The 23,721-nt window shown below is 32.8% G+C and overlaps 1 protein-coding gene and 1 long non-coding RNA gene across 2 annotated transcripts; one reads left to right on the top strand and one right to left on the bottom strand.

The window, feature by feature from the left end:
• The first annotated feature begins 948 nt into the window (after positions 1–948).
• Positions 949–19,805, top strand: LOC148951909 (uncharacterized). Its single transcript, XR_016141759.1, has 3 exons — positions 949–1,007; positions 6,826–7,010; positions 19,662–19,805. It is a non-coding gene; the product is annotated as an uncharacterized LOC148951909 (long non-coding RNA).
• On the bottom strand, positions 12,377–17,006 carry LOC148951910 (uncharacterized). The gene is made up of 3 exons (XM_089088621.1): positions 16,989–17,006; positions 14,719–14,994; positions 12,377–12,628 (listed from the first exon to the last, which is right to left on the bottom strand). Exons 1-3 carry the CDS (start codon positions 17,004–17,006, stop codon positions 12,377–12,379), a joined length of 546 nt encoding a protein of 181 aa, XP_088944747.1.
• Positions 19,806–23,721: the final 3,916 nt, after the last annotated feature.

Raw genomic sequence — 23,721 nt, 5'->3', positions numbered from 1 at the left:
CAAGCTTTTATCATACTCAAACATATTATAGTTCACAATCCAATGATAACAGTCAATTTCTTCGAGTTCCATAGACAATAATAAAAATGTGTATTCAAATATAACACCACAAGATGATTTTTTCTAACTAATAAATTCTTTGTCATATAATGCTATCATCCTGGAAGCTATTGATGTAGTGTTTAAGCAGAGAAGTACTTCATCAAACTTTTATACCTTTGCTCAAGGTTAAAAAGACTTATGGCTAGGGGAATGAGTCCTAAAACCATCTTAATTCATTGTGGGGAGGAGTCATAAAACCATCTGAATTCATTGTGGGGAGGACTCATAAAACCCGTAGAATTCATTGTGGGGAGCAGTCATGAAATTCTCGGTATTTATTGCATGCAAATGAATCGTGGAAATTGTTACGTAACTTCGCTTGTAAAATATTACATGTTTGTTAATATCATCAAAAAATTTAATGTTTTGAATTCATTCTATGAAATGATTCATCATGTTTTCTCTCGACATTACGCCATTGCGCTTCCGGGTCATACATAACTTTTAGCATAGTTTCAGTCGCGTCGTGTCTATGGCGTCGCGTCGTGGCTGCAGGCAAGATATTCAACCAGTACTGATTTTAATAATATTTCTGAAACGAAAGATGACCTTGCGAACAAAGGTCAGAATGGGTTAAATGATGAGAAAAGTAAACGAACTGCAGCTAGGCTTGCAACCAAACGAATCCATTCAATTTATAATTCATAAATTGGTTGATGAACTTGTGAAATTTAATTAGGGGTTATGGGCCGGGGGGTTAGTTGACCTTTTATTGTTTTGTTCTATGTATAAATATATTCTTCATTTTTGATGGATTCCATTTATATACTGGGAGGAGGCGAGTTGAATCATTATAGACATTCAGTGCATGGAAGTGTTTATTTAATATATTTCCATTTATATACTGGGAGGAGGCAAGTTGAATCATTATAGACATTCAGTGCATGGAAGTGTTTATTTAATATGTGAGTTTTGTTTTTTCTTATTTATTTATATTTTTTCTTTTTTTCTTTCTCTTTATGTGTTTAGTATGTTTTATTGTGATGTAAGTTCAGTTTTTTTATTTTATTTATTTATTTTATTTTTTTTTTTTCCGTTGAGAGAGGCTCCCGGATGTGGGGCCGAAATATTCGGAGCTTTTGTGCATAATTAATTGTTTTGTATTTCACTGCTTTATAGAAAATTAAAACCCGTTGTTCTTGTTTAAAAATTTTTTTGCTTTTCTTACATCTTCGACTTTTTAATAGATATTCTAAACGTTTGACGTTCTAGCATACCTTAAAATAATAATCGTATAACAAAGTAATGTATTATATATTTTTAATGAAATAATGATATGTAGAATATTAATATAAAAATATGTTTCATACATTATTATACATTATTAACATCATTGAACAACTTTGGACATTTTATATCTGTTCCATAAAATAATTCATCATGTTCTCTCTTGATAATATAGTTATTCTCTTCTCTTAGTTCGTAACCAGTAGAATAATAATTATTCCATTTTGAGTCATACACAATTTTTACTGGAGGGTTATCCACATGTTCAATAATCATTTCTTATTTGCCATTATTAGATTTATTTACTATATCGTCATTGGTGCTATTAACGGTTTCTGGTACTTTATTTTTCATCGATTCATCCTTATATTCCTTAGTGATTTATTCTACTAATGCCCTTTTTATATTTCCAGAAATTTCAATGTCTATTACCGCATTATTTTTACACAGGTAACAGTTCCGGCACGTAGAAAAGATATGGTTTATGATATTAGTAGAAGAGTAGGCCTGTCTTCTTTTGACCTTGCATTGAATGCTATTACCCGAAGGCTAACTGTAGGGTTTAACACTGGGTAACATGTTACCACAAGGACAAATAAAAAGATGCCCCTCTTCATCAACTATTATTTTTATGTTGGTATTCTCTTTGAGTGCAATCATCTCCGGAGATTTCAGTCTCACGTATCCACCATCATAAGAGTTGAATTTTTTTGGTACTCCAAAGAAATTTAATTCCTTACTGTCACGACAATGCACTCATACGTTTCCAATAGTGCTACCCCTTTTACTTGTTTCATAGTTCAAATACTTCTCCTTGTCAGCATTCAATGCTACAATAGCACTATCATGTGAACACAGTTTCTGATGGAAGGTCATTTATATATATATAAAAAAAGCAGTGGTCCCAGGATTGAGCCTTGCGGGACACCAATATTTGACAACAGACATGGATCCGAAACTGTGTCGTTGATCATAGTCACTTGGGAGTGACGACTTAGGTAAGATGCGATAAAATCGTGCGCTGGTCCTCGTATTCCACCGTGGTTTAATTTATACAACAATATTTCATGGCTTAACGAATCAAAGGCCTTCTCCAGGTCCAAAAATATACTCGCCGGGATCCATTTTTTGTCCAGACACTCGTGAATAAATTGTACCAGAGTTAATATAGCATCCTGCGTACTATGCTCTTTTCTAAATCCCTATTGAGTTTTTGAAAAATAATCTTTTGAACAGAGAAAATTATACATTCGATTATAAAAACATCGCTCCATTACTTTAGAAAAACCCGAAAGAATAGAAATGGGTCTATAATTTGAGCAATTAGTCCTGTCACCACTTTTATATAGCGGTAACACTTTCACTTTTTTAAAAGAATCCGGAAAATTTCGCGATCTAAATGACAGACTTATTAAATGACACATAACTTTATTAATACTAGTTAAAATGGCTTTAACAATATTGGTTGACGACTCATCAATCTCCGGGGAATTTCCATTATTTAAAAGCTTAACAACCTTAGCAAGCTCTTCTTGTGTTACCGGAGTTAAAAACATATAATTCTCAAAAGGACTTCCTAGGTATGCAGGATAATTACATTGCCCATGGGACATATTATATTGGAGCTTATTAGCTATTGACTGCCCGACGAAATGAAAATTTATGTAATTTGCCATTTCTATTTCCCTTTCAATTGTATTACCATGGGCATCCCGTATTTTTGATGGTGAAGAAGACGTCCGCGATCGATTTAAACATGAGTTGATTAGTTCCCAAGTTTTCTTTGGGGACTTACTTACTTCATTAAAAGAATCGAAATAAAATTTCATTTTAGCATTGCGTATTATTTTTGAAAGTAGGTTTTTATAATTTTTGAAGGTTCTTCTATTTTCTTCACTTTCGAAAGATATTAAAGTTTAGGTAATTGTAATTATCTAAATTATAGGCTATTATCATAAATATTCTTCTTTTGTTACATATAGGTATAGCTAAACAGACCGTACAACTATTTTATATTGTAATATGATTTAAATAAAATTAGGCTTACTTCTGAAAATCCGTAAAACTGACCAAATGGTACTCATTCCAAAATACCAAGTGTACAAACTATCAAAAATATATAAACATTGCTTCTTCACAGAAAGAAGATTAATATCGTAAATAACCACCGTAAACATAATACGTTTTGTACACTATTATATTTTTTCTAAGCCAGCATGAGTTATGGGCAGAGTTTCTTAATAGTTTCCTATTATAACTATCTTTCAGTTTTTTTTTAAACTTTTTACTTATCATGTAAGCATTTGGAATTTTCCCTACCATAGTAGTTACAAGTAATACTGTCAATTCCACCATCAACTCTCTATCCGTCATTTACGTCTTTCTACTTCTTCTTGTAAATAAATTATTTATTTATATAAAAAGCAAAAGACGACTAAGGAATAAAGTTATTCCATTATAGAGTTATTCTATTACAGAAATGTGTAGAAATAATCTACACAGAATGGAAAAGACGAGTAAGGAGTAAAAACGAAACGCAAAGTAATTAGACCGTAAACGTATCAACACATGCACAAATGATAAGCTCAAGTAAGCTAACATTAGCTAAAGCTAATTCAGTGGAAAATTAACTTAATATTCAGTATGTTTTCCAGTTTACTTTTATTTATTTTATTGTTTTTGCATAACTGTTTTGCTAATTGTGAAAGCTAAATTAAATATCGATTTAAGACATAGGAACTGTAGCCCCTTAATGCCCCAGAATCTTTCAACACAACAAAGTACCAATAGAAAGCAAGACCGTTTCCAGATTTGTTTTTTTCGGGTGGAGGTGGGGAGGGGGTCAAAAAAGCGTCAAAAATTTTTATATATGTATTTTGTTACGTTTTTTCAAGTCGGACCGAAATTTTTGTCCGATTCTTAAAAACGTAACAAAAATGGATATAAATGTTTGATGCTTTTTTTAAGTTTTTTGTATGTTCCCTTTCTCCCGAAAGAATATGCTTGGGTTCTTGGGGCTTGTCTAGTCCGAAATATCTTTTTTTTTAATTTTCTTATATTTTCCTTATTTTTCTAATTCATTTTTTTTGTTCTAGTGAGTGTGACTCCCCTTCCCCTCAAATAAAAGCATGCATGCGTGTCAGATTTGACTGTTTTTCTGTTTAGATTCGGGACCGGCAACGTTTTTTTTCGCAAATGTTCTCCAATATCATGGTGTTAGTGCACTGCATTTTATCACCCTTTGAATTTCATGATGGTTTCGATAAGTGCATCGCTTTACATCAATGGATGCACTGCAATTTGCGGATAGCATGAGTAATCAAAGTACATTTTTCACTGGAGGAATATATATTTTATCGATTTCAGAAATATTTGTGGTTTAACGATGTTTATTTACTAAATATTTACTTTAGTAAATAACCATGTTTTATTAGATTTTAGTAAATTGGTTTATAATATATAGTAAATAAGTACGTAGTGGATTAGTAGTAGTAAACTTTTTTTAATTTTTTATTTGCTATAAATGAGGTGGGAATATCACTTCTGAAACTATTTAAAGCTGGTTGGCATGGTATTTAACTTGATTTGAGTCAGTATAAAATTTTTCGGAATTATTAATATTTTAACTTGCGGAAAAATTTGTGAAATAAGTTAAAAACAAGAAATCTGAAAGGCGGGAAATAATTGTTTTTCCTAGTTTTCTTCTTAATAGTATCAGCTCTAATTAAAATAGTAATAGCAAAATATTATCAACCAATTTTGAACTGATTTTTTGTAACTGTCTGAGCTTATAAATTTTGGGTCGCCTTCCGAAGAATTGTTCACCAGAAAATCCAGACAGCTTCAGTCCCCAATGAGTCAAACCAAAAACCTTTGTCATCCACATTGCAATTCCAGTGGGCTTTCCAATCCTCCCATCAGTGGAGGTATAATTTTTAAAACTTCGAAACACTAAGCTAATACACCCACCCTTCCAGTATATTCCACCCTCATAAATCGCCTCAAATAATTCCTCCACTTGGACCATTCCCCCACAGACAATTACCCCACGGAAAATTCTCCCACGTAAAAAAAATTGGGCAGCCAAGGGAAAGAACTTCAAATAAACACAATGAAGAAAAGAAGGAGTTTAGAATATTCTACCTGTATTCCAAAATAGTGGAAGAATGACTGATGTAGAATATCCTATAATGTTTATTTTACATTTTGCTTTTTTTTAATGTTTTTTTTATATGGGATGTAGTTTTCGGGCTAATAGCATAGACACCAGGGTAATAGTCTTATTCCATGTTTCCTATAATTTTTTCTTCATGGCACCAAAATTATCTAATAAGTGGAAATGTATGTGACGTTACTCAGTTTTGTTTTTTTTAATTAAGAGTAAAGAGTATAGTCAACCAAAAAGGTGCAGTTCCTGCATTTGACCCATCAAAATATTCCATGCCCCACCGGTAGGGACTTTACCGGTGGGGTAAAGACTGAGGGCATCCTACCCACCGGGTAGGATGCCCTCATTGGACATCACGGATGTAAAGGTGGCATTAAAATAATCCAAACATAACATAATCCTACCAAAACATAATTGGTTTCTTCTGTTCACTATTGGTCTGAAGCGATAATTGCTAAAAATTGTTGGCAGCATTAAAATAAAAACCTGTAAACGTGGCTTTATATGCACAAATACCAAGCATACCAAACATTACCATTAGTACGAGCGGGAGGGCTTACCATGAAAAAGACTGAAAAACGCATCAAAAATTTTGTTTATATTACTTTTTGTTAAGTTTTTACGGATCGACAAGCATTTCGGGGGTGGGGGAGTTCAAACCCCCTAATCCCCGCCCCTGGATACGACCTTGATTAGTACATAATTACCAATGTGCACTAAGTTTAAATTTTTTAACAACAATCTTCTATTCACAGAAGCAACTTTTAAAATTTCACTATGAAATTGAAGGCGTTCAAATAGCCACCTAATCGAAGAATTTATTTCATCGGGTGACCTGACATCTACCTGCCATAAAAAGTTTGGTACTTCCGTATTATCCAGAATCCACTCGAGAAGTTTGCTCTGTTGAATTTGAGATAACCGGTTTTTTCTCGCATTCGGTTATAATTAGCTTAGTCTGAGTGAAATAAACAACGATGTAGGTATATTTTATATATTAAAATATAATTAAATATATTTTAATTATATATAATTAAATATTTAGCATATAGAGGTAGGTAGGTTAAGTATTTAATATAATGTGTTCTGAGTGGCCTGCTTTCCATAGTTCTTTGTTGTATTTTCCATAATTTTGTTACTTAAGTATTATATTTTCGTCATATTTTGGTATATTTCATTATACCAAGTGTGGTTGGGATAATACAGAAGTATCCAAAATTCGAATCCTATTATAATGTAGCTTATCTCGTTAGTCGGATTTAGGCTAAGGTGAGGATGCACTCTGCTTCTTGGTGAAAGGGTCTCACTGGCTAACCAATTTTTTTCAGCTTTCACCTCCTTTGGATGTGAATCGATATTCAACAAGTCCGATCTTCTTCCAAAGTCCAGGTTCACGCCAATCCTATGATATGTTCCAGGGTATATTGCATCATTACAGAAGGGAGGATCCGGGTAGCGATAATGAAGTGATGCTTAGACGACCTCTTGTAACCCCACCAATCGGTGTTTCTAGGTATAGTTTTTATGCGGCCGATCATTAATGTTCCTTTCTTCTTCTCTGTTTGACTATCTTCATGTTTTCGTAGGTTTTGATCGGCTCAATTTTCCTTCCTTTTCAATATGTTTTTGCTATTTATTCTTGTCGTATAGTTTCCTGCAACCGTTATCAATTTCAGTGTCTGAAAGCCTATCAATCGGTCCTAAAATGACAAAATAAGAAATAGTTGCTGAATCAAATCTTCTGTAAAAAATATCCAAGTTTAATTTATTGAAAATTGCATAAACTAACTCCATCTAGTTCAATGATGAGGTAAGCTCTTAAAGACAACTATTGCCAGTAAATAAGAGCTAATATTTCGTACAGAAAAAATGTTAGGAATATTGAGAGTAAATAACAAGAATAAAAATAGAAAGTACTGCTAGTAATATTTCCAGTATGCGTTCTTTACAGTCTACGAACAAATTGTTGGTGTGTTTAGCCAAGGGGACCAGTAGTTTCATTTCGTCAAAATTCCGGGGGTAAGGTGAAGGGTACTGTGGCCAGGTTTTCTAAATCAAGTGAAAACAAAGTTACTAAGAAAACTGACCCATTTCTGTAGATGCTTGAATTATGCAGGCTTATTTTGGTTTTTGACAAGCTATTTGAAGAAGTTAAATTTAAGATGGAGGACAAACTGGGGTCTGGGAGTGGGGGTCAGACTGATATCTCAGAGGAGAACTTGTCCCCCCCCCTGCTTCATTTAAAATTATGCCCCTTTATGGGACAAGAGGACGAAACGTGGTTCTAATCTGTAAAAGGTTTCTTCTTTGGCCGTTTTTCAGCAATTCAAGATATATTTTGAGATGTGTTTTAATATATTATCCCAGTATTTTTATGACTCTAGAAAAAAAATAGGTAGATTAATGTAGGGAAACAGTGTTTCTATCAAGAGGGTATGATCAAGTCATCTACGTTGCTGTAATAAGGCAAAGAGCTGAGTGGAATGTGGCTGCTTCATTCCAAAGGAGTTGCATTTGACAACTTATATAACGTTTTCTTTAAATAGCGTCAATGTTTGATCGTTTCAAAGCTTTCTCTTTTCAGTTTCAATTTTTCTCTTCTCTGTCATTTCATTTTTTCTTGTTTTTTTTTTTAGTTTTTTGTTCTCCTAATTCCAGCTGGGTTTTTATTGTCCTTAAAAAATTTCTTTTTTGACTATAATAATGTCAAGTGTGTTTCCACAAGCAAAGCAGAAAAATGTCAAAAACAATTGCGGTTAAACCTTTCTGGCGATTTGAAAAACTGTCTAATTACGCTGATCTTTTCATTGTTGTAACTGTAGTTCGATCTGCTTCTTTTTCGCATACTGTCCTGGTTGGAGACGACACAGATCTGCTTATACTCCTGTGTTATCACACATAGACAGGAAGCCAAGCGATCTATTTTTACTCTGAGCCTCAAGCTAGAATCTCAAAGAATAGAATTTGGGATATAAATGCAACGAAACTCAAACTTGGATCTCGTATGTGTAGCACCATGCTGTATGTCTACGCCTTCCTTGGGTGCGATTCAACTTATCCTTTCTAGGGCATTCGGAAGTCAGCGGGCTTACAGCTTCCGATAAAAACAATGAGTTTTTCGAATCTGCTTAAGTTTTTAAGGACCCACTATAAGTGCCAAAACTCGATTTTAACCCTCAATCAGTTGCGTCATCTCAAATTCATCGAGAAAGTTACAGCATCTGCTTCGTATGTCGAGTCTAAAGTTCTCCCTCTCACCAGTGATGCTAGCAGCTTCCACTCATTCCGAGTATACTTATAGTTTAGATCATGGAAAACCCTGGGATGATCTCCTATCTATAGTATTGGGAAGTCAGCGGGTTACGGCTTCTGCTATAAACAATGAGTTTACGAATCCACTACAGTTTTTATGGACCCACTATCCACCAAGTACGAGATTTTAACAGCTGAGGAGAAAGCAATGATGCTTTTATATGAGTGCCCAGGCTCGTTTTCAACCCTCAATCAGTTGCGTCATCTCAAATTCATCGAGAAAGTTATAGCATCTGCTTCGTATGTTGAGTCTAAAGTTCTCCATCTCACCAGTGATGCTATTAGCTTCCACTCATTTCGAGTTTATTTACAAGTTAGATCATTGAAAACCATGGGATGTAATATCAGCCCTACCCAGTTCGGTTGGGTAATTCAGACTGGACTATATTGCCCTATGCTGGGTGAACTCCCAGCTGTCCGCCATCTATCTCCTTGCAGTTTTTCACTGTAACTGCAAAACTGACTGCTGAAATATGCGATGAAAATGCCAAAAAAAAAAAAAATAGCATGAGAATGCACCTGAGCCTGTGGACCTTATAAGGGAACAAGTTCTGCTAACTGTCATTAAACGGAGTTTCTCGTAGCTGATGATTTGTAACATAAATAAGATCTATGAATTTTAATATTTCGAGATTTTTATCACATTTGTATATTATATAACTGGAGAAGTCGAGAATGTTTTAATCGTTAGTTAAAACCTCAAACTGGGTGATAGTTTTTATTCTACATTTTAAGACCGATTTCTTTCAGATTAAGCGTGGTTTAACACTAATGGGATATTTAAATGAAAGTATTAATTTGACGTTCAAATAAAGGTGATTGTCATAATCACCGAGATCTAGTACACTCTTCTAGACATTTATTTTGTTGCTGTACGGCCTTATATGTAAAAACGAATTCACCTCCTCAAAATCAACCTCAATTTCAAAAAACCTAATTTTTAGTTTTATGTTCATATAAAGGTGATTTTCATAATCACGGTGATATAATACCCTATTCTAGACATAACTTTTGTTGTACCGTAGTACGCGTTTACACGGAAGCACGAATTTCACCTTCTTAAAATCAACCTCAACCTCAAAACATCTAAGTTTAAATTTACGTTCAAATAAAGATGATTTTCATAATAATTGTGATCTATTACACTATTTTAGACATCAATTTGGTTGTTGTACGCCTAAATATGAATCACGAAATTCACCCCTTCAAAATCAACCTCAACCTAAAAAAACATATTTGTGAAACAGATAAATGAGCCAACTTTGCATAATTGGAATCAGAACATTTTTTTAGTTGGGTAGTCAAAGAATCTTTTCTCTTGCAATTTGTTCCCGGTCAAACTGTTCCCTTCCTGGACTAATTTTACATAATGCAATACAAAGCTTATAAATATTCGAGATTAAAAAAAAATATAAATACAACAGGTTATTTATCGAAATTAGCTCTCTGAAAAATAATTGTCAACTAACAGAAGTTGTAATAAGCAATGCATAATGTATATTAGTACGAACGAAAATCTAAAAATTGGACATTCAAGCATAAACTAGAATTTATGAGATTTACAACTTCAGAAACCAGGGATAAAATGTAGTTAGAAACTTTAACACAGCAAAATTGCTCAAAAGAAATAAAAAAATATTTGTATCTATTTCTTCCATTTAAATTACTTTTCTACTTTGTCTATTATTTGTTTTAATTGTTATATATACGATGTATCTAATATAATTATCTATTATAATTAATTATATATGTATTTTCGATTTCTTCTATCTTGATTATTATTAGCTAATTTTTCTGTTTATAAATATAAGGCATTTGCAGAATTTGTTTACTTAGCTCTGATTTTTTTAAACTTATGAGTAGAGAAGCCCTAATATCTCCCACCCCACACCCTTGCTGCCACCTATAACTTTTTTTACATAGTTTACTGAGGACAGGGTCAATGACCTCTTTCTCAATGGTCTCTTTCTCCAGGTGTGTTTTTGGCACGCTCTCAGCGAATGTTATGATCCAGAAATAGTATTTGTTGTTGTTTCCGAGGCAAATGTCAAGGTCAATGTTGTTGTTGTTGTTGTAAGTGCACGCTCTCAGCGAATGTTATGATCCATAAATAGTATTTGTTGTTGTTTCCGAGGCAAATGTCAAGGTCAATGTTGTTGTTGCTGTTGTAAGTGCACGCTCTCAGTAAATGTTATGATCCAGAAATATTATTTGTTGTTGTTTCCGAGGCAAATTTAAAGGTCAATGTTGTTGTTGTTGTTGTAAGTGCACGCTCTCAGCGAATGTTATGATCCAGAAATAATATTTGTTGTTGTTACCGAGGCAAATGTCAAGGTCAATGTTGCTGTTGTTGTTGCTCGATGCAAATGTTATGACCCAGAAATAATATTTGTTGTCGTTTCCGAGGCAAATGTCAAGGTCAATGTTGTTGTTGTTGTAAGTGCACGCTCTCAGCGAATGTCAAGGTGTCCAGAAATAGGAAACAGGGTTTGTTGTTGTTGTTGTTTTGTGCACGCTCTCAGCGAATGTCATGGTGTCCAGAAATAGTATTTGTTGTTGTTGCTTGAGCCAAATGTTATGAGTTTCCCGGAAACAGTTAGATCACGTGTTTCCTTCTCAGCCAATCAGAGGGCTGGTTACATCCCCCTTCTCAGCCAATCAGAGAGCTGGTTACATATTAGCGGCGGAGGGAATATGAGGAAAGGATTTTTACTATAGTTTTATTAGTCTGTGAATAGAATTCACTAAGTTTTTAGTTAGCAGTGTAATAACATGAGTGAACAAGTTGAGTTAGAAATATCCTTTTATGCAACATTCCTATTTGTAAGGGACATTTTGATGATTTTGAGTATTCACACGAACCTACAGAATGTTCAGACAGCTTAGTGGCAGAGACAGATGAGCATAATCTGGAGGAAACGAGAAGAAAAATTATATGTGACATGGAGAGAAATTTATACCAATTGCAAGTAAAATAGGCTCAGATAAAAGAAGGATAGTTATGATAGAAAAGGAGAATCAAAAGAAGAGACTGGTAAAGAAGGGATTTCTTTATAGTATAAAAGACAGCAGTAAAAACCTAAGGAAAAATGTGTATAGTACAAGATATAACTAGGATTATTATGATGAGTATGCACCAAGAGAAGAGAAAAAGTGGCTCTTTAAGAGACAACATAAAAGGTCATTCTACGAAAAGGATTTTAAACAACAGAAATCATGGTGTAAGTGTTCTCATATACCATTTTACGATAAATCCCATTTTTAATATGCTTGAAAAGTTTTATACCATAATCATACAATAAATTTGTTTATGCTATTTTTATTTTCTCATACTCGATACGTATAGAATAAGGATACCAATAGAGACTTCAGTACACGAATAGTTCAGATTGAATAGATCACCATATAGAGTATTTTCAATCCCCAGTCTAGTTTTCTATTAAAGATAAAAAATAAATCGTTCTTCTAATCTTTATTCCTTTGATATATCAATATTTATAATAGTTTTTAAATAAAGTACATCTGGTTCAATTACGTCAACCTCATTTTCTTCATTTACCATTATGTCTAGCAAAGGGGCATCTCCTGAAATAAACCCTCTCGTATTCTAATGGGCAAACTAGGGGCCAACCGCTCATCGTCCTCTATACAGACTCGGCCCGAAGGTCCCCGCCGTACCAAGTCCTCAGATGTATATGATAGTCCATCATCTGTATAATGAACTTCTAGCACGTCGTCATCATCATCTGTACTTTCAATCTCGGTTTTACACAAAAGAAGCTCCTCACTTTCCGTGAGCTCCCACTCGGTCCATACATCCTAAAAGATTGAGAACACTATGATCAAATACTAGAGTTTACGGTCAAAAACCAGTATTAGTTCAGATTTTACGGGAATAGTTTATTTTCGAACCAATATATCTACCATAGGTTCAATACCTGAGTTAAACTAATATGTTTCAATTTCAGTAAAAAATTTCATTTTGACAACGTTTGACAATTTACAAAATTTAAAGTTTTGTTTAATTTTAAAATATTTTCTGTCACTCATCATGGTTTAATCATTCACTAACAATACTAAAGAAAACCACTTTCCATGGTTTATTAATTTTAAATTATTAAGAAGGCTATTATTTCTTTGAAATATACATTTATCATTTTTAAATTTCATGCTTTTGATAAGTATCTTGTCCTTTTGGTGTAAATTGCAGCTGAAGGCTTATCGCAAAATCACTGTTTCAAGTTTTTTCATAATTAAAGGATATGAAGTAGAACCATGGGAATGCATTTTCATCATATTTTGCTTATTTTCTTTGGAAAAACACTTAAAAGTCATATTAAGAGCTATATTTGTGAGTTTTTCACTGAAAATTCCATTTTTTTTTACCAAGCCTTGACCTCTCTAATTAATGGATATTAATTAAAACCATGGGAACGTATTTTCATCGTATTTTGCGTATTTTCGATAGAAAAAAAACACTGAAAAACCATATTAAGAGCTATATTTTTGAGTTTTTCACTGAAAATTCTTTTTTTTTGCCAAGTCTTGACCTCCCTAATTAATGGATATGAATTAGAACCATGGGAACGTAATTTCATCGTATTTTGCATTTTTTCTAACTTTCGTGTGTTTTCGCAATAGAATGGCTCAATTGTGAGTTTTTCACTGACAATTCCTTTTTAGCCACGCCTTTATAATCAATGAATCATAGTTCTTTGTAAAGTTATGTTTAGCGATAAACTTATTAGAGTGTCAAAAACTCTTTCCCACAAGAAGACACTTTTCAACTAAAAGTAAAGAGCTACCTGACTAAATCAAAGATATGATGAAATAATAACGAATAATTGTTCAAACTTAAATTTTCTGTAAAGTTATGTTTAGCGATAAACTTATTAGAGTGACAAAAAACTCTTTCCCACAAGAGGACACTTTTCGAGTAAAAGTAAAGAGCTACGAGACTAAATCAAAGATATGATGAAATAATAACGAATAATTGTTCAAACGTAAACTTATGTCCAATGACATACTAGTTAAAGTGACAAAAAACTTTTTCCCACAAGAGGACCCGCATAAGAACTCCAAACAGTTTCGAGTCATATTTTTCTAACAGTAAATACTTTTAGAAACGAACTAAAATTAATATTCTACCTCACATAAACTTTTTTAGTAAGAATCTTTTAGGAATGATTGGGTGGAAATTTGAGCTATGTCATCACATAGCAACAATAATTAGCAGCAGAAAACAATAATTATTTATTATTTTTCCATGTACATAGAGATCCAGAATTTCTTAAGTGATTCTTTGATGCAAGGTGTTATGACATACTAGTTAAAGTGACAAAAAACTTTTTCCCACAAGAGGACACTTTTCAACTAAAAGTAAAGAGCTACCAGACTAAATCAAAGATATGATGAAATAATAACGAATAATTGTTCAATCTTAAATTTTCTGTAAAGTTATGTTTAGCGATAAACTTATTAGAGTGACAAAAACTCTTTCCCGCAAGAGGACACTTTTCAACTAAAAGTAAAGATGGGAAAATCTCTCTCTCAAAATTACGTGAAAAAAAGCATTTAGTTTCAAAGGTACCTAAATATATGTGATAGCAACATAGAACATAGTAAAGATTAGAAAAAATAGCACTTTGAGTTTCAAAGGCGGTGATTATTAATAGAAATTACCTAAAAATATTCGCTTATGAAATATCGAAGCGATAGCAAAGATTATAAAAGAGTGGTTTCTTTTCAAAAAAAATACATTATATTTAGATATCTCCGAGGGGAGGGGGGAGCAGAGAAAACAATGGTTGGGGGGTGAGGGGTTAATATCTCGCTGAGATAAGTTTATATTGGGATTGAAAAAGAAAAAAACATTGGAAGAAATAGATAGGTAGGAAAAAAATGCTTACATTTGCATAATCCGTCTGGGCTTGGATGTCGGAAGGATCTGACATAGCATGCTGGAGGGTAACCTCCTGACCTATCGTTGATGGGGCAGCTATTAGAGGTCCAAGGAGAGCGGATGTGCTAGCGATGTCACATTCCAATACGGCTTGGGTAGGCATCACTTGTTTAGGAGGCTTCGGCCAACGACCATATTGCATGACAGTAGCCTTCGCAGGGCTCGCATTATTAGCCTTTGCTCTCTTACTGGGTGGTGGTGACGGGCATTCTTCACAATTTGCCTTAAAAAGAAGAGAAAAAATTAGTTTCAAAATAATTTGCTCCTTTTTTTAAAAGAAGGAAAATTAGTATCACCATCCACACAAACCATAATTTTGTCTAGAAAATAATTTATCACTAATAAAGTCCCCCTGCGGCAGCATTTTCATTAAATATAAAAATATAAATATAGTAAACTCATAAATCAAATGCTATTTCAATTAATTTAAAAAAAAAATAGCTTATTAATATACATCCCAACCTAACCATACTTTTAATGCAAACACTTTGTTTTCAATTTAAAAAAATGTCTATATAATTGATGCTTGCCCCTCCCCCCTTTCGCCAATGTCCAAAATATATTTTTGGTAATTATTTTTTGAAATATACCCGTTTCACCTCTTTTCCAGGTAATAAATGTTACGAATCTACAAGCTTAATAAACAATGCCATACATCCTAAAAGATTGAGAACACGATGATCAAAAACTAGAGTTTCCTGCGGAAAACCTATATTAGTTCAGATTTTACGGGAATAGTTTATTTTCGAACCAATATATCTACCAAAGGTTCAATACCTGAGTTAAACTAAGAGGTTTCAATTTCAGGAAAAAATTACATTTTGACAACATTTGACAATTTACCAAATTTAAAGTTTTGTTTAGTTCCAAAATGTTTTCTGTCACTCATCATCTTTTAATCATACACAAACAATACTAAAGAAAACCACTTTCCATGGTTTATCGATTTTAAATTATTAAGAAGGCTATTATTTCTTTGAAATATACATTTTACATTTTTAATTTTCATGCTTTTGATAAGTATCTTGTCCTTTTGGTGTAAATTGCAGCTGAAGGCTTATCGCAGAATCACTGTTTCAAGTTTTTTCATAATTAAAGGATACGAATTAGAGACATGGGAATGTATTTTCATCATATTTTTCTTATTTTCGTTGGAAAAACACTGTAAAGCCATATTAATAGCTATATTTTGAGTTTTTAACTGGAAATTCCATTTTTTTTTTGACAATCCTTGACCATCCAAATTTAAGTAAATTAAGTAGAAACATGGGAATGTGTTTTCATCATATTTTGCGTATTTTTTTTGGAAAAAATCACTGAAAAGTCATATTAAGAGGTTTACTTGTGATTTTTTCACTGACAATTCCTTTTTCGTACCAATCCTTGACCCCCCTAATTAAAGGATATGAATTAGAAACATGAGAACATAATTTCGTCTTATTTTGCTTATTTTCGTTATAAAAAACACTGAAAAACCATATTAACAGCTATATTTTTGAGTTTTTAACTGAAAATTTCTTTTTTTTTTGCCATGTCTTGACCTTCCTAATTAAAGGATATGAATTAGAACCATGGGAACGTAATTTCATCGTATTTTGCATTTAACCTAACTTTTGTGTGTTTTCGCAATAGAATGGCTCAGTTGTGAGTTTTTCACTGACAATTCCTTTTTAGCCACGCCATTATAATCAATGGATCATAGTTCTTTGTACGCGCGCGCGTACGTAGGCTAAGCTAGTCTAACCTAAATTAACCTAACCTAACATAATCTAACCTAACCTAACCATACACCTAACTTTTTGTCTGTCTCTATCCTAATTCAAGGGATTTCAAGAGTGAGGGTTGAGGCGGCGGGGGAGCTCCACACCTAAGAACTTTTCTTTCTAGTCTTGCATATCAAAGTTAAAAACCATAGTTTTCACGCCCCCTCCTGTGAATTGGGTGCTAGCCACTTTAATTCCCAATCAAATGAGTCCTTTTCAAAGTTTCTGTGACGACTCCTTCTGTGAGTACTTAGATAATATAAGATGGTATATTCAGGATATTCTTAAACCTGGTTCCCCCTCCCCTCGCGTCATTTAAGTTGTAATAGATCTGATTTTGTGGCATATTTCAAAATATCTTTTATCAATTTTTCTTCTTTTTTCTTTAAGATTACACAAGAAGTGTAAAATCATAGATTTGATCAATCTTTGATATTTTTACAGAAATTCTCACCCCCGTCGATGATTTCATATATCCAAAACAAAATTGAACGTAACAATTAATTAATCTGCATTGAAGATGTCTCGTTTGACACAATTAGTCTATGTGATGTAAGAAGTATTGTTTTGAAACCATTCTCCGTGAGTGAAAAGTGGCAATTCTAGTGGGTGTTAAGTGATATATAGAAAGGTAATTATTGTTCTAAAGCAACAGTTTGCACGATTTTGTATATAAATAACCGTTAGGTTAGTATATTTTAGAGCTTTGAAAAGGTTTAAAAGTCAGTATAGTCTGAAATAAAGGACAAGATAGAAAATAATGGAAGGTTCTTCAAATGCAATCCCGCCAAAGTTTGATGTGAGTTCAAATAATATGTCTTTTCAGTGTGTTTTCCATCCAAAAAATATGTAAAATATGATGAACTTGTCACTCTAATAAGTTTATCGCTAAACATAACTTTACAGAAAATTTGAGTTTGAACAATTATTCGTTAATATTTCATCATATCTTTGATTTAGTCTGGTAGCTCTTTACTTTTAGTTGAAAAGTGTCCTCTTGTGGGAAAGAGTTTTTGTCACTCTAATAAGTTTATCGCTAAACATAAGTTTACGTTTGAACAATTATTCGTTATTATTTCATCATATCTTTGATTTAGTAGCTCTTTACTTTTAGCTGAAAAGTGTCCTCTTGTGGGAAAAAGTTTTTTGTCACTCTAATAAGTTTATCGCTAAACATAACTTTACAGAAAATTTAAGTTTGAGCAATTATTCGTTATTATTTCATCATATCTTTGATTTAGTCTGGCAGCTCTTTACTTTTAGCTGAAAAGTGTCCTCTTGTGGGAAAAAGTGTTTTGTCAATTTAAATAGTATCTCAATTTAAATAATTTTACGTTTGAACAATTATTAGTTATTATTTCATCATATCTTTGATTTAGTCTGGTAGCTCTTTACTTTTAGTTGAAAAGTGTCCTCTTGTGGGAAAATTTTTTTTGACACTCTAATAAGTTTATCGCTAAACATAACTTTACAAAGAACTATGATCCATTGATTATAAAGGCTTGGCTAAAAAGGAATTATCAGTGAAAAACTCACAATTGAGCCATTCTATTGCGAAAACACACAAAAGTTAGAAAAAATGCAAAATATGATGAAATTGTCACTCTAATAAGTTTATCGCTAAACATAACTTTACAAAGAACTATGATCCATTGATTATAAAGGCGTGGCTAAAAAGGAATTGTCAGTGAAAAACTCACAATTGAGCCATTCTATTGCGAAAACACACAAAAGTTAGGTTAAATGCAAAATACGATGAAAATACGTTCCCATGGTTCTAATTCATATCCTTTAATTAGGGAGGTCAAGGCTTGGCAAAAAAAAAAAAAGGAATTTTCAGTGAAAAACTCAAAAATATAGCTCTTAATATGGTTTTTCAGTTTTTTTTCTAACGAAAATACGGAAAATACGAAGAAAATAAGTTCACATTGTTATAATTCATATCCTTCAATAAGGGAGGTCGAGGTTTGGTACGAAAAAGGAATTTTCAGTGAAAGACACAAATATAGCTCTGAGTATGATTTTTCAGTATTTTTTCCAACGAAAATACGCAAAATACGATGAAAATGCATTCCCATGGTTCTAATTCATATCCTTCAATTAGGGAGGTCAGGGCTTGGCAAAAAAAAATGGAATTTTCAGTGAAAAACTCAAAAATATAGCTCTTAATATGGCTTTTCAGTGTTTTTTCCAACGAAAATAAGCAAAATATGATGAAAATACATTCCCATGGCTCTACTTTGTATCCTTTAATTATGAAAAAACTTGAAACAGTGATTCTGTGATAAGCCTTCAGCTGCAATTTACAACAAAAGGACAAGATACTTATCAAAAGCATGAAAATTAAAAATGTAAAATGTATATTTCAAAGAAATAATAGCCTTCTTAATAATTTAAAATCGATAAATCATGGGAAGTGGTTTTCTTTAGTATTGTTTGTGAATGATTAAAAGATGATGAGTGACAGAAAACATTTTGAAACTAAACAAAACTTTAAATTAGATAAATTGTCAAATGTTGTCAAAAATGTAATTTTTTCCTGAAATTGAAACCTCTTAGTTTAACTCAGGTATTGAACCTTTGGTAGATATAATGGTTCGAAAATAAACTATTCCCGTAAAATCTGAACTAATATAGGTTTTCCGCAGGAAACTCTAGTTTTTGATCATCGTGTTCTCAATCTTTTCGGATGTATGGCATGGTTTATTAAGCTTGTGGATTCGTAACATGTATTGGCTGGAAAACCGGTGAAACGGGAATATTTCGAAAAATAATTAACAACAATATATTTTGGAATTTGGTGAAAGGGGGGGGGGTTTGACATGTCTAAATTATATAAAAATTATTTTAAAATGAAAAAAACTTTTTTGCATGAAAAGTAAGCTTAGGGTGGGATGTCGATGAATAACATTTTTTTTCTTTTAATTAATTGAAATAGCATTTGATTTCTGAGTTTAGCATATTTTTATTTTTAGCTTTACTGAAAATGCTGCCGCAGGGGGACTTTCTTAGTGATAAATTCTTTTCTAGACAAAATTATGGTTCGTGTGGATGGTGATACTAATTTTCCTTCTTTTAAAAAAAGGGGCAAATTATTTTGAAACTAATTTTTTCTCTTCTTTTTAAGGCAAATTGTGAAGAATGCCCGTCACCACCACCCAGTAAGAGAGCAAAGGCTAATAATGCGAGCCCTGCGAAGGCTACTGTCATGCAATATGGTCGTTGGCCGAAGCCTCCTAAACAAGTGATGCCTACCCAAGCCGTATTGGAATGTGACATCGCTAGCACATCCGCTCTCCTTGGACCTCTAATAGCTGCCTCATCAACGATAGGTCAGGAGGTTACCCTCCACCATGCTATGTCAGATCCTTCCGACATCCAAGCCCAGACGGATTATGCAAATGTAAGCATTTTTTTCCTACCTATCTATTTCTTCCAATGTTTTTTCTTTTTCAATCCCAATATAAACTTATCACAGCGAGATATTAACCCCTCACCCCCAACCCTTGTTTTCTCTGCTCCCCCCTCCCCTAGGAGATATCTAAATATAATGTAATTTTTTTGCAAAGAAACCGCTCTTTTCTAATCTTTGCTATCGCTTCGATATTTAATAAGCGAATATTTTTAGGTAATTTCTATTAATAATCACCGCCATTGAAACTCAAAATGCTATTTTTTCTAATCTTTACTATTTTCTCTGTTGCTATCACATATATTTTTAGGTACCTTTGAAACTGAATGCTCTTTTTCACGTAATTTTGAGAGAGAGATTATCCCATCTTTACTTTTAGTTGAAAAGTGTCCTCTTGTGGGAAAGAGTTTTTGTCACTCTAATAAGTTTATCGCTAAACATAACTTTACAGAAAATTTAAGATTGAACAATTATTCGTTATTATTTCATCATATCTTTGATTTAGTCTGGTAGCTCTTTACTTTTAGTTGAAAAGTGTCCTCTTGTGGGAAAAAGTTTTTTGTCACTTTAACTAGTATGTCATAACACCTTGCATCAAAGATTCACTTAAGAAATTCTGGATCTCTATGTACTTGGAAAAATAATAAATAATTATTTTTTTCTGCTGCTAATTATTGTTGCTATGTGATGGCATAGCTCAAATTTCCACCCAATCAGTCCTAAAAGATTCTTACTAAAAAAGTTTATGTGAGGTAGAATATTAATTTTAGTTCGTTTCTAAAAGTATTTACTGTTAGAAAAATATGACTCGAAACTGTTTGGAGTTCTTATGCGGGTCTTCTTGTGGGAAAAAGTTTTTTGTCACTTTAACTAGTATGACATTGGACATAAGTTTATGTTTGAACAATTATTCGTTATTATTTCATCATATCTTTGATTTAGTCTGCTAGCTCTTTACTTTTACTCGAAAGTGTCCTCTTGTGGGAAAAAGTTTGTTATCACTCTAATAAGTTTATTACTAAACATAACTTTACAGAAAATTTAAGCTTGAACAATTATTCGTTATTATTTCATCATATCTTTGATTTAGTCAGGTAGCTCTTTACTTTTAGTTGAAAAGTGTCTTCTTGTGGGAAAGAGTTTTTGACACTCTAATAAGTTTATCGCTAAACATAACTTTACAAAGAACTATGATTCATTGATTATAAAGGCGTGGCTAAAAAGGAATTGTCAGTGAAAAACTCACAATTGAGCCATTCTATTGCGAAAACACACAAAAGTTAGAAAAAATGTAAAATACGATGAAAATACGTTGCCATGGTTCTAATTCATATCCATTAATTAGGGAGGTAAATAATTGGCAAAAAAAAGAAAAGGAATTTTCAGTGAAAAACTCAAAAATATAGCTCTTAATATGGTTTTTCAGTGTTTTTTTTCTATCGAAAATAAGCAAAATACGATGAAAATACGTTCCCATGGTTCTAATTCATATCCTTCAATTAGAGAGGTCAAGGCTTGGTAAAAAAAAATTGAATTTTCAGTGAAAGACTCGTAAATATATATATTAATATGGCTTTTCAGTGTTTTTTCTTATGAATTTACGGAACAGACGATGAAAATGCGGTTCCATGTTTCTAGTTCATACTCAAAAATTATGAAAAAACTTTAAAGAGTGATTCAGATATTAGCCTGAAGCTGCAGATTAAAACATAAGGACAATATACTTATCAACAGCACGAAATTTAAAAATGATAAATGTATATTTCAATGAAATAATAGCCTTCTTAATAATTTAAAATCGATAAACCATGGAAAGTGGTTTTCTTTAGTATTGTTTGTGAATGATTAAAAGATGATGAGTGACAGAAAACATTTTGAAACTAAACAAAACTTTAAATTTGGTAAATTTTCAAATGTTGTCAAAATGTAATTTTTTCCTGAAATTGAAACCTCTTAGTTTAACTCAGGTATTGAACCTATGGTAGATATATTGGTTCGAAAATAAACTATTCCCGTAAAATCTGAACTAATACTGGTTTTTGACCGTAAACTCTAGTATTTGATCATAGTGTTCTCAATCTTTTAGGATGTATGGACCGAGTGGGAGCTCACGGAAAGTGAGGAGCTTCTTTTGTGTAAAACCGAGATTGAAAGTACAGATGATGATGACGACGTGCTAGAAGTTCATTATACAGATGATGGACTATCATATACATCTGAGGACTTGGTACGGCGGGGACCTTCGGGCCGAGTTTGTATAGTGGACGATGAGCGGTTGGCCCCTAGTTTGCCCATTAGAATACGAGAGTATTTATTTCAGGAGATGCCCCTTTGCTAGACATAATGGTAAATGAAGAAAATGAGGTTGACGTAATTGAACCAGATGTACTTTATTTAAAAACTATTATAAATATTGATATATCAAAGGAATAAAGATTAGAAGAACGATTTATTTTTTATCTTTAATAGAAAACTAGACTGGGGATTGAAAATACTCTATATGGTGATCTATTCAATCTGAACTATTCGTGTACTGAAGTCTCTATTGGTATCCTTATTCTATACGTATCGAGTATGAGAAAATAAAAATAGCATAAACAAATTTATTGTATGATTATGGTATAAAACTTTTCAAGCATATTAAAAATGGGATTTATCGTAAAATGGTATATGAGAACACTTCCACCATGGTTTCCGTTGTTTAAAATCCTTTTCGTAGAATGACCTCTTATGTTGTCTCTTAAAGAACCGCTTTTTGTCTTCTCTTGGTTCATAATCATCATAATAATCCGAGTTATATCTTGTATTATACACATTTTTCTTTAGGGTTTCATTGCTGTCTTTTATACTATAGAGAAATCCCTCCTTTACCACTCTCTTCTTTTGATTCTCCTTTTCTATCATAACTATCCTTCTTTTATCTGAGCCTATTTTACTTGCAATCGGTATAAATTTCTCTCCCATGTCACATATAATTTTTCTTCTCGTGTCCTCCAGATTATGCTCATCTGTCACTGCCTCTAAGCTGTCTAAACATTCAGTAGGTTCGTGTGAATACTCAAAATCATGAAAATGTCCTTTACAAATAGAAATGTTGCAATGAACGAATATTTCTAACTCAACTTGTTCACTCATGTTATTACACTGCTAACTAAAAACTTAGTGAATTCTATTCACAGACTAATAAAACTATAGTAAAATCCTTTCCTCATATTCCCTCCGCCGCTAATATGTAACCAGCTCTCTGATTGGCTGAGAAGGGGGATGTAACCAGCCCTCTGATTGGCTGAGAAGGAAACACGTGATCTAACTGTTTCCGGGAAACTCATAACATTTGGCTCAAGCAACAACAACAAATACTATTTCTGGACACCATGACATTCGCTGAGAGCGTGCACAAAACAACAACAACAACAAAACCTGTTTCCTATTTCTGGACACCTTGACATTTGCTGAGAGCGTGCACTTACAACAACAACAACAACATTGACCTTGACATTTGCCTCGGAAACAACAACAAATACTATTTCTGGATCATAACATTCGCTGAGAGCGTGCACTTACAACAACAACAACATTGACCTTGACATTTGCCTCGGTAACAACAACAAATATTATTTCTTGATAATAACATTCTCTGAGAGAGTGCAAGTACAACAACAACAACAACATTGACATTGAAATTTGCCTTTTAAAAAACAACAAATAATATTTCCGTATCATAACATTCGCTGAGATCTTGCACTTACAACAACAACAACAACAACATAGACAG

This window comes from Artemia sp. Qi Xiang Cuo, chromosome 5 (genome assembly GCF_049724085.1).
Source record: "Artemia sp. Qi Xiang Cuo chromosome 5, ASM4972408v1, whole genome shotgun sequence".
NCBI classification, from domain to species: domain Eukaryota; kingdom Metazoa; phylum Arthropoda; class Branchiopoda; order Anostraca; family Artemiidae; genus Artemia; species Artemia sp. Qi Xiang Cuo.
Note: the sequence above shows the minus strand (reverse complement) of the source record. Positions and strands in the feature narration are given on the sequence as shown.